The 12632-nt window shown below is 42.2% G+C and overlaps 1 protein-coding gene across 2 annotated transcripts in view; it reads left to right on the forward strand.

Annotated features, from left to right (window-relative positions):
- Positions 1 to 12632, forward strand: part of septin8a (septin 8a) — a 93697-nt gene that overhangs the window by 62772 nt on the left and 18293 nt on the right. Inside the window, exons 5-7 of one of the 2 annotated variants that reach the window (XM_084320110.1) lie at positions 75 to 207; positions 1247 to 1416; positions 5948 to 7256. In XM_084320110.1, coding sequence (XP_084176236.1) covers positions 75 to 207; positions 1247 to 1416; positions 5948 to 5951 — 307 coding nt within the window. In that variant the 3' untranslated portion in view covers positions 5952 to 7256. Of the gene's footprint in view, positions 1 to 74; positions 208 to 1246; positions 1417 to 5947; positions 7257 to 12632 lie in introns of those variants that run through there. The other variant, XM_084320111.1, reaches the window with a different exon arrangement.

A 12632-nucleotide genomic window follows, 5' to 3' on the forward strand; every position in this document is an offset into this window, starting at 1 on the left:
GGACACCCAAGTGCCAAAGCCATCAAGTCTTGTCTTCACTGAGCTAATCCTTCTTCTTCTTCTTCTCCTTCCAGTCTCCAGGAGACGTACGAGGCCAAGAGGAAAGAGTTCCTGGGGGACCTGCAGCGCAAGGAGGAGGAGATGAGGCAGATGTTCGTCAACAAAGTGAAGGAGACTGAAGCCGAGCTGAAAGAGAAGGAGAGAGAGGTCAGTCTCACCAGTCCGCCGGCCACCCCAGCGTGCTCCTTCACTTCCGGGAAGCAACCGTTGTGATTGGAGGGTCAAGAAAAGAGGGCGGGGTTTGAGTCAATTAGGTGTCCGATTAATAAACGCAATTTCTATTTAAAGTAACTGGATCGGTTGCTTCTACTCGTATAGATAATAGCGTTTATATGTATTGTGCATAGTTACAGTATGCTTTTTGGTTGATGTATAAGTCTCTATAATGTATACAAAAACAAAACTAAGGAATACTATAGTTTTTAATATAGTTAATTTGTGTATGGGCTGGTAGTTTGAGTGCTATATACTGTTGTTGGATTGATATGGATGTTCTTTCACCTCCATACAAGAACCATCCCTTTCCATACAAATGGATTGTTGGAGAACTAGTTCTTGTCTAGTTCCGGTTGCACCTTTCTGACATCTTATATATCTCTCTCTCTCTCTCTCTCCATCTCGGTGTGTCTTTCTCACCCCTATCCGTTTCTTTCTTGTCGTTCTCATGATGTCATTTCCCCCAGCAGCACACATAATATTTTACGTCAAGCCAGTTCTCAAACTCTTAAGCTCTACTTGGACCACAACGTTCTAGTGGGACTATAAAGTATCAGCTGATGGTCGACTGATGAAAAATGTTTCACTCACTCTCCCCCTCTCTCTCTCTCACGCGGCCGCCACACAGTTCTAGTTAGACTGTAATAATTCACATACACACTCACACTCACTCACTCACTCACTCACTCACTCACTCACTCACTCACTCACTCACTCACTCACTCACTCACTCACTCACTCACTCACTCACTCACTCACTCACTCACTCACTCACTCACTCACTCACTCACTCACTCACTCACTCACTCACTCACTCACTCACTCACTCACTCACTCACTCACTCACTCATTCATTCATTCACTCACTCTCTCCACACACAGTTAAACTATAATAATTACAGTTGATAGTTAATTGTAGTCTCTCTCTCTCTCTCTCTCTCTCTCTCTCTCTCTCGCTCTCTCCATTCAGCTCCATGACAAGTTTGAGCAGCTGAAGCGGATGCACCAGGAGGAGAAGAGGAAGGTGGAGGAGAAGAGGAGAGACCTGGAGGAGGAGCTGAACGCCTTCAACAGGAGGAAGGTGGCAGCCGAGACCCTCGCCCTATCGCAGCCCCTCAAGAAGGACAAAGACAGGAAGAAGTAAGCAAACCTCTCCTTTCCCTCTATATACCCCTATATGTCGCTCTATATACCCCCATATATGTTGCTCTATATACCCTTTATATACCCCTCTATATACTCTATATATACCTTCTATATAACGACTATATACCACCCTATATACCCCCTATAAAACTATATATACACCCCTATATACCACTCTATATATTCCCCTATATACCCCTCTATCTAACCCTCTACATACCACCATATATAACTCTATATACCCCTCTATACTTCTCTATATACCCCTCTATACTTCTCTATATACCCCTCTATATACCCCTACACCTCTTATTGGCCTTTCTTCTACTCTTTCCCCTCTCGCTCTTGAGCCCTTCTTGGATGCTGTTAACCCGATCACATGTGAGATAGAATTCTGAGAGCTGAACATTCTACTGATGACTACCACTGGTCATTGAGTTAATTGTTCTACAATTTCAAGATAGAATTCTGAGACATTTTTCACAATTTTAATTTAAAAACAAAACTATTTTTAGTTGGTTACTGTTCTCCCAACATCCGGACACCTGTCAGGAACCACTCACATTAGTTTAGCCATTTATTACAATGCAGAATAAATGGCAATGGCAACACAGCTATGTCTTGGCAGTCTGGTTCTACTCTTAGAGGTGTTCCCTGCTGTAAGAGAGGTTAAAGCATAACAACGTATGCAGAGATAAAGCACAACAGCATACTGTACAGCAGGGAGCACTGCGAACGAATCCCCCATAGGTATGTAACGTACAGAGTGCAACACATAAGTAGTTGCATGCAATACAGAGTAGAACCAAACCACAGTGGAATCTCACATTGGACATTCTCCATTACATATGCATGTCACTGATTAAGGAGGATTAGTGTGTGTTCTGGGTGGGTCCGCTTTCTCTCTTCCTCTTCTGGCCAATGTTTCCTGCCCTTCCTCTCTTTCCCTCGACTCACACCATCTATTCTGGACTCTCTAAATGCCAGGCACCTCACACCCACCCCTTACCTTAGCCCTAATCTTAAGGTCACTGGAGACCTCACGCTAACCTCACCCACCCACTGGACACAGTGCATGAGGTGCCTGATTCCCCTGATTCCGCTGTCTGTTCAGAGTAGGCCGTTCAGGGAGCAGGCGGTGGGCTATGAAGTATAGAGGCAGCTTAAACGTGGTTTTACGTGGTTCATATTATGGATTATGCATTTAAAAGATGGAATTACAGTGACTTGGCAGTGCAGAGTATACCCCAGGGCAGGCGTCCTGATGCCTTATGCCTTATATGTACTTTTTAGAGTGCTTCCCACAGGCTCTTAGGTTATTTGCGGTGGTAGGGACTTGGAGGTTATTTGTGGTGATAGGGTGGTTATTTGTGGTGATAGAGGTTATTTGTGGTGGTAGAGAGGTTATTTGTGGTGGTAGAGAGGTTATTTGTGGTGATAGGGAGGTTATTTGTGGTGATAGAGGTTATTTGTGGTGGTAGAGAGGTTATTTGTGGTGATAGGGATGTTATTTGTGGTGATAGGGTGGCAAAGCTATTCTTGTCTACTGTCCCCGATTCTATTCACTATTTTCTGTAAATAGATGATTTCAACTTGACAACATAAGCGTTGCATTTGACTTCCAGCAACGCAAATCCACAGAAACAATCTATTGGTTTTGAGTGGACTCTCCATGGGAAAACTATAGTTTAGAGTTTTGCTATTCCTGTAGATTATTACCCGGTTTTCTAGGGCTTGAAAACACTTTAAAATTACCATACCAGTCTAATTCCGACTTCTCGCTGAGATAGCCCCTATCTTCAACACATTTGTAGATCTCAGCCCACAACGGTGTGTAAAAACACTGGACTTGGAAGTTGCTAGGTCTAGGTGATTCACCCTCATCTTATCTAAAGTTACTGTGTTACTCTAATGCAAGCTATTAAAATCCATGCATTGATATCAAACCACCTCTGTGTCCCACAAACCACCTCTGTGTCTCACGCCAAATGCAGTCTCTGGGGTCCACCTGTTCATTTCCAGGTGCTCCTGGGTCACATGAGTGACCTAGGTGGAGCTAGCCGCTAATATGAAGTTAAAGATGGTCTCATTTAGATTCAATAGTCAAGATTCAAGATATTTATTTGTCATATGCATAGTTAAACAGACAAGTTACACCGTACAATGGAAATCTTACTTTACTAGTCCCCCCCCCTTCACACAAAATCACAAAATATAAGACTAGTTTAGTCTATATAGACTTATAGACTTTAGGCGTACGCCAGCTTCAATAACAAGGGTGGATGCTAGATCTCATGGCCTGGAAGACAATGTTTACATTTGTTTTTAATTAATTTCTAGGTAGTGGGAGTGGTTAAGGATAGATTTATAAAGAACTTCTTAGGTTATAATTTATGACTTAAAGCTTGGCCAAAAACTGACATCTTGCTTATAGACTTATAGACTATAATAGACTTTAGGCCAAAAACTGACGACTCCCAATAAAATGCGAATGACCCTGTGTGACCTAGCATCAACCAATAACAAGCACCCTCTGTTTCTAGTTTTTGTGCAAGGAACACATGTTTCCTTGGCTGCGTCCCATCGGCCAAAGCGTCTCTGGCTCAAACTCCCTCGCAGAGCTGCCTCTACGCCTGTACGTCACAGCCTGTAAAACAGCTCTGTCCCAAGTGCCTTATAACTGTACCGAATCCAGACACCCGTGACCGAATCAGTTTGAAAGAGAATGTGGCTATAACTTTGAATTAGGTGTATAGAGAGTATCACAAATAACCAATAATTAAGCTTGTCTGAACATTTCTGAGTTATGCAGTGATGTAGTTATCAGGAAAGTAAACGGACTATCTTTTCTGCGTAAGGAAACCGTACCTTTATGGCTGTGTTCATCGTCGTTTCCATGGACACTGTGAATAAACAAAGATGCACTGATGTGAAATTAAATGATCATTTTGGGGTTTTATTTATAAAAGAGACAAGAAAATATGGGGGGAACAATAATATTATATTATGTATTCAATATGTTAAGGGAAAATAATATTATAGTTTATAGAGTATAGGTAGCACTGTTTACCGGTAGTTTACTTTGGACAGAGATGTTTTGACAGAACTTTCTGCGTAGTGTTTTGGCTGGCTCTGATTGGACTTTGTAACCAGGAAGCGGTAAAGATAAACAAAGGTAGTAATAAAAACACTGCTTGGCAAACATTTTTTACAACAGTGTCACAGCCTTGAACCATGTATGATTTATATTTTTCCTTCATACGGCTTCTTCTAGCTTTCCAACAGAGCATGAGTCAGACTGCCAAGGCACAAACTAACCTAGCTACTCTCTTTCTTGTTTATCGTTGACCTTCATTATACTTTGGTTCTGCCCTGCAAGCTGTCAATCACAACAGATCCAAGGGAGCCATTGAGAAAAAAATTTGTTCTGCAAAGTTCTGCATTTCAAACCAAAATAATTCTTGAAGAGGGCTTTTAATGGTACAATGACTTTTGGCCAACGTTGACTCATTTTCAGGTACATTCTGTAATGTTTATTGAATATGGAAACGTAAACAAACACAAATCTAATCTAATCTAATTTTGGGGAAAACGGATGATGTTGACAATAAACAATGACATGTAGTAACTCTGCTATGGTCCCTTTTTAAGCTTTATTTGAGGCCAACTGGCTCCACCTTGTGGAGGCTACAGCCTACAGTATGTGCACTGTCTGGCAAATGAGTGCTTGTGAAACTGATCATCCATTTTGTAGTTAGATTGTAGATGTCAGATTCCACAGATCCCAAGAGATAGTCCCCCCCCCCCCCCTTCTCGTTCTTCTCGTTGTTTTTCTGGTTAACCCCTTCACTGTCGACTAAACAATTGAGTCAAAGTTCCTTTTAAAGTGGTTTGGGGAAAGATATTTGAAACGGCTATGGTATATTTTCATAACGGAATAAACAAAGAGGAAAGTCGGATACCCTGCTGATAGGTATGCTACTGGAAGCTAGAGAGCTACTGTTTCACTATTGCTGTTGAGCTACAAAGGCCTGCAATTTTGTTGACAATAATACTATTCAAAGTATCTTCTGGGCTTGTGTTTGCCTCAGATTGATTTTGTTTTGGCAAGATTTGATTTGCAAACTAATTGTACGCAACCCCCCCCCCCCCTTCCCTTCCCTGTAATGGCGTAGTGTACCTCTAAAATGAAGATAAAGGCCTCCCTCATCTTGATGGATGAACTATACCATAAGTCCAAATAACATCCCATACTGACACACATTTCCTGCTCCTTTCCTGCGCCTTTCACAAACTTTCACAAACTCTCAAGCTTCTCTCAACTGCAATCTACTATTTGAAATTGATCTACTTTTCCAAATGACCAGATCCTTCTTTTGGAATCTGAAAGTGATATATAAGTGCGCACGCTTTGAGTTGTTCATCGATTATTTTCCATTCAATTCACTTCACATTGTTGTTTCTATATTTGTTTTGTTCATTCGGTTATTGTCTGTCATTGTTTATTTTTTTCCCCTTCTTTCAGTTAATTTATGGGGCGCCGTACACCCCATCCCCCCCACACCACCGTGGATATGTCTTCCATCACCATAGCAACAACAACGTTTGTTTATTCTTTTGTTTTTGACATTCCTTCATGACATTGTGCACATGGACCAAAGACACTGAGGATGATGATGATGATGATGAGGATGATGATGCCACAGTGGAAAAGAGAGAAATAAAGAGGAGAGGGAAAAGAAAAAGAGCTGAAATGCTAACAAGTGGCCATCTTCTTCTTTATTCAGGATCACTCATTCTATGATTTGCGACACTTTTCTTTTTATATATATATATATACCGGTATATATATATGCATTTTGTTTATGTTTTTATAGTTTGAGTTAAACGATGTTTTGTTGTTTGTGTTTGTTCATCATTGCTTATTCAGAGTAGAGGAAGTAAATAAAATAAAATAAAGAAAAAAGCAGGCAAACACTTTGGTACTGTAGTCGTAACACAAGTGAACAAATATATTCCAAACAGTCTTGTATAATGTCAAAAAACATGGTTGATTTAATGGGGCTGACATTTAAATAACTAAGAGAAAACTCCATGATGTCAACAAAATCAAATCGGCCTCAAATTATTTTTATATGTTTGAACTGTTTGAAATACATACTGTTTCAATTCCCCCCCCCCCCCCCCTTCAGTTTCTTGTGTTTGTTTTGTTTTTTGGTTCGTTTTTAATTTGTTTTATTTTTAAGCCTTGGAATAGTTGTCTAGTTAGACCATGTTATGTAGATTGATTCAGAGGTGGACAAGGCATCACGTGAGCTCCAATCATGTGAAATGGGACGTCCTGTTTAACGAGATGGCTTTCGAGATAAAAGTGCGGAAATCGACACAATTTTGAATCTAAATGTCTGGGTTGCCATTGTTTATTCTTTTTAAGGTTGACTCGCTAAACAGAAAGTGCTGTTTCATGTTATTTTGTGCTGGCTTGACACCTGGGCAGCCAGATTTGCATAAAGACGCCTGCCAGCCACAACGCTGCATCTACTGTATATGGAATCTGAGCCCAAGCGGGATAAGGCGTGTACTCAGTTTATAGCAGTAATACAAGTCATTGCAACAGAGTCATATAAAGTACCTGTATACTGTACATATATTTTTTGCATATACATATACATAGGTACTGATGAGTTGAAACCTAGTCTTAAAAAGAAACGTATGCAATATTCTGGTGCCATTTCCTATTAATCCAGAAAAAAACTATGTGAATAATTTCCAGAGCTTACGTGGCTTTATTATGATGCCAATATGCAAAATGTATTAGTGTTTGAATATGATAATGATTATAGAAAAGAAAATGGTTGTTGGTTGATTGATTGTATGCAAGTGGTGCTGCAGTTCATAGACGAGCCTATTCAGTTCTTAATAGATTCGGGAAAATGTAGAGATAAAACGTCTCTACTCGCAGTAGGTTCTGTTTACACCCAGAGAGCAACTGTATTAACTGTCATTGGAAATAAATGCAAAAGCCATTTGCCTTCCATGTGTGTCCATCCTATGATTTGTAGGCTTCGGTTTTCAGACGGGAGGAGGTAGGTGAGTTGAGAGCAAGCAGGTGAAGATGCACATGCCACACGCGCGCACACACACACACACACACACACACACACACACACACACACACACACACACACACACACACACACACACACACACACACACACACACACACACACACACACACACACACACACACACACACACACACACACACACACACACACACACACACACACACACACACACACACACACACACACACACACACACACACACACACACACACACACACACACACACACACACACACACACACACACACACACACACACACACACACACACACACACACACACACACACACACACACACACACACACACACACACACACACACACACACACACACACACACACACACACACACACACACACACACACACACACACACACACAAAACCAAGCGCAGTGGTGTAGTCACTTAAAGGTATAATCTGTAATGCCGCCAAACAGCGACTTCTAGGCCTTTACTTTTTGGTTTTGGTCTGACGTGTGGGTTGGAGTTTAGTAATTTATTATACGTTACGTGGCCAACAATAGCAACACCTCCCCTATTCGGTTATTAAGACTGACGCCAATATAAGTATGGTTTTAGAGCGGATTAGGGTCATTCCTGGGAGGCTAGTATTAGGCCGCGACGCATATTATACTTAATCCATTGGCATTTCGTCCCTATACACGCTACAATTAAAAATTTAAATGCATATGATCGGTATATTATGTTCCATCATGCATGCATGAAAGGGGGGGGGGGGGTCGTTTCTGATTAATTGATTGTCAATAACGGCATTTGTTAGTACAACAGCATATGCTGATCAGGGCGATGGCTATGAAAACAATGCACAACCAAGCTGAAATTGACGTTAAATTGCTCTTACCTGTGGCCGATGATAATCCAAAAAGGATATTCCAATTATTTGATTGCCATCTGCTAGATTGTATGTCCATTTGGCCCACACAGCATAATGAACCGGGTGTCCCGAAAGAGATTCAATGCGATCGGGTATACCCCTCGGTTCAGGCTACTCGCAAACTCTGCCCGGAGGAATTTCAATGATACACAGTCATACACAGAGTCACAAAGGAAGTGCGACATCGGCCGCATACCACCAGGTGGCGGTATTGGACGTTTGAGATCTCGGACACATTGAATAATATGGTACCACAGCCTTCCTGGATGATTTATGAATGGAAATAGCGAATAAAAGAAATAACGATCAAATAACGAGTATACAGGCGGTCGGACGGCGTAGCAGAGATTGCGCTCGTCACCAATGCAAGAGGCTGCGGTCTCGACTCCTGGAGTCAGCATTGCCTGCGGCTTGGGCCGATCGTCATACTAACTCGTTTGGCTGAGTTAGCGGGAGGGAAGTCGAGGGTGGTAATCTGGCGTTGTGGACAGCAAGGTCAGGTCTGGGCGCCTGCTTAGCGAAAGGCAGGAAATGGTGAAGGCAGCGTGACCTCCCACGCGTTACGCTTCACCAATGAGAGTCCTCGCTGCCAGGTGAAAAAAGAGCCACTGGCTGTCTCCACATGTGTCGGAGGAAGTGTGTGGTAGACTTCAGGGTTCCCTTGTACCGACCAGTAGGAGGAACATGCGCACAACAACCAGGTAGGGGAGGGGGGGAATTGGCATAACGACTAAATTGGGATGGGGAGAAAAATAAAAAAAATCAGGCGGAGAAAAAGAGGATAAAAAAATAAAATAAACAAGTATACTCGTTGTTGGCGTTATTCGATTGGCGGCCAATAACGAGTATACTCGTCGTTGGTGGGGAATGAGTTAAAACAACAAAGGACACAGCACTGAGGCACGTTGCAAAGATCAGAGCCTCAGCCAAAGCAGGAAGCTTGGCCCCCGGAAACCGTTTATTGGAAGGTCGATACGTCACGACTTAACAACCGAATACCTACTGAAATCCAATCCGCACATGAGATGAAAACAAAAACTGTAAACAAAGTGCAGTACCATGTTGTCAACTTTTGCCTGGAGGTCACTGTTTGACGCCATTACATATTCTACCTTTAACTACAAGTCCACATCGTTGAGTCTCAAGTCTACCCGCCAATACTCATGTCAACGTGTTGGAGTGAGTTCTGGGAGCTCCTACACATGTGAGACATGCATTTCACTTGCTGCATGAAAACCCTGTTAAAACATAATTTATTTTAAGAAATGTGTTTACCATTTGCATATCTCAAAAAGGGTTCAATTCCCATTTGTGATCTACATAATCCATACAGCCAGAATGAAACTTGAAAGTTCAAATTACAGAAAGATAATGCTACTCGACTCAGTCCTGGATTCGAGTACCACACGACTGACGCTGGCACGTACGCACACACACGCACACATACACACATACACACACACACAGAGATAGCAGCAGCTGTATGCTATGCTCTGTTGTCTGGCTCTACCAGTAACCGTAACATTAACAGCTGCCAGCTGTGGAGCCAGTCCTGCTGACTGATCCCAGACCAGAGAGATCAAAACAACCACCCAGAACAGACACTTCCTCCCTGCTCAACATATCTATGTTTAGTGCGAGAGAGAGAGAGCGATTAGGAGTGGTGAGGTTATTTTTCAGTACGTATTTTTTAAGGTGGAGGCAGAGAGCGAGAAAGGGAGAGAGAATTAAGTTTATCATACGTTTCTGAAAGGGTCGAAGCCATCTGGTAGACTAATTCAGAATGTTATGAAACCAGATCCCGGAGCCAGGTGTCAGTCGCCAAAAACACAAATACACATACTTTTGTCAATAGTGGTTATGAGTAGGCTTTTCATGGGTAACATATAATAGAGATGATCTTGATTTGTTTATCCACAAGGAAAATGCAAAGCCTAGTGAACAAGTTAAGATTGTGTGTGTGTGTGTCACATGAAGTTTTAGTTTGATAAGTGACCATGACAGATGGGATGTTCCTGACCTCGTATAAGCACTCTTTGTCTGCAGTGTTCACAAGGATGGTCCTTCATGTAATTATATTTGGACATTGACACAGTCAAAGAGAACTATTCATAATGTAACATAAAGGGGTCATCAAAAGGCCGTCCCTGATTACAAGTGACAGATGATAGTTGGCTGACACTGTGTGGTGCAATATCTTTGCCTGGTTTCACAAGGATACGTTTCAGCTTTTGTTTTATTTGTCATTGTCACATAAGGTATACATGTACATTACAGTGAAATGCTTGTTTCTGTATGAGCCCCCTGCGATTGTGATTCATACAGCAAAAAGAATAAAGGCCAAACACAACAAACAATCTACAATATACAAACTAATTGAACTAAACCTAAAGTACAAAATGCAAACAATAAAGTACAAATGGAAGCTTTTTAAAATGCAAGAATGAGGTAGGGATGTCATGCAAATCTTTTTGTAATAAATAGATACAAATATGGTGTAGTGTTGAAAGTTTTTAAAGTGACAAGAAGTCGACTTGTGAGTGTTATCAGCGTTTGTTCCCAAAACATGGTGATTCATCGAATACAAAACAAGAGGCAATACACCAGTCAACTGCAGTCCGAGATTAATCCATTTTATGGCATAGGGACATACATGACATACAGGTATATAGTACTGTTACATTTGTGATATGCAAATATACAGTACTGTTACCCATAGATCCATAACGGAGAATATATCGAGTTTTATTTGTCACAGCATACAAGGCATACAGTGAAATGCGGGTGGTCATGCCCACAGCGATTGTGCAATAATACAAGTAATAAGAATAAGACATAACAGGTATAATGTACATGCATGGTAAAAGACATGCTAAGGTCCTGCGATAGTGCAATACAGTGTTAAGCTACGGATGAGGCACTGGGTCTTATGTACACTACTGTACAATACTATACTATACAATATACAGTTATACTATATATCCTTATGCTATCTTGATATATCCATCTATTTCAAGAACCACTCCTGTTCTTTTTATTTTTTTTAAGTGACCTTTTCATTGTGTAAAGTGACCGTTTAGTGTGCAGCATGTGTGTGTGTGTGTGTGTGTGTGCTCGTGCTAAAGTGACTGTTAGTGTGTGAGCGTATACAGTATGTGTGTTGTGTATGTGCTCATGTGTGCTTGTGTGTGGAGAGTTCAGTGTTCAAGACTGATGGCCTGGAGGAAGAAGCTGAGCCGAAGTCTCTCTGTCCTAGTTGCTGGTGTGCGCAGGCGTTTGCCTGACCGCAGCAGCTTGAACAGGCTGTCGTTGGGGTGGTGAGGGTCTTTCATTATTCTGCAGGCTCTGGATTTGCACCTCTTGTTATATAAGTCCTGCAGGGGTGGTAGTGCAATACCCGTAGAGGGGAGGAGACTGTACATTAGGAGGGGGTATGTGGGTGCGGGAAAAATATACATACGGTGGGGAGGAGACTGTCTATTAGGAGGGGGTAGGGGGGGGGGGGCGGTTTGGACATTTACGGTGGCCAGTTTAGAATTGCAGCCTCCCGTAGGTGCTCTTTAAGAGCGGTTTTGAATGTGGGTAGGGATTCACATCTTTTTACGGCTGTGGGTAGGGCGTTCCACATTGTTGTGGCATAATTGCGAAATGTGTTTAGTCCCTTGTTTGTGCCGAATCTGGGTTGCACATGATTTGTGGAACTCCCTCTGGTGTTGTGGGCGTGGTATTCACTGACCTTTGGGAAGTATTTCGACATGTACATGGGTACCTGTTTGGTGTAGAAGAGTATCTTGAGACCAGGCCCATTGCAAGTTGCTGTACTCTGTCGTCTACTCTAAGCCATCCTAGGTAGTCAAAGTGGGCAGGGGTGAGGTGGGTTCTAGGAGTAAGGTCAAGTAGTAGTCTGACCAGTTTGTTATGTGTTGTTTGTAATCTTGTTTTTAGCGCCTTTGAGGTGCTTTGGTACCATGAGGTGCAAGCATAGTCGTAGTCAGAGGTGCGTTGCTCATGGGACGGGGTGGCACGACGTGCAACCAAGCTTTTGTGAGCAGAAGCGCGTGCACGCACATGCACAAGAACGCGCTGCCCTCGACTCGTCGCGTGTACCTGGCTACCCTGCATAAGCATAACAATAGCGCATGGAATGCAACCCATTTCATGGTATTCACATTCACAGGTTTGGTGT

Source organism: Notolepis coatsorum (genome assembly GCF_963971535.1).
Source record: "Notolepis coatsorum genome assembly, chromosome: 8".
In the NCBI taxonomy this organism is placed as follows: Eukaryota; Metazoa; Chordata; class Actinopteri; order Aulopiformes; family Paralepididae; genus Notolepis; species Notolepis coatsorum.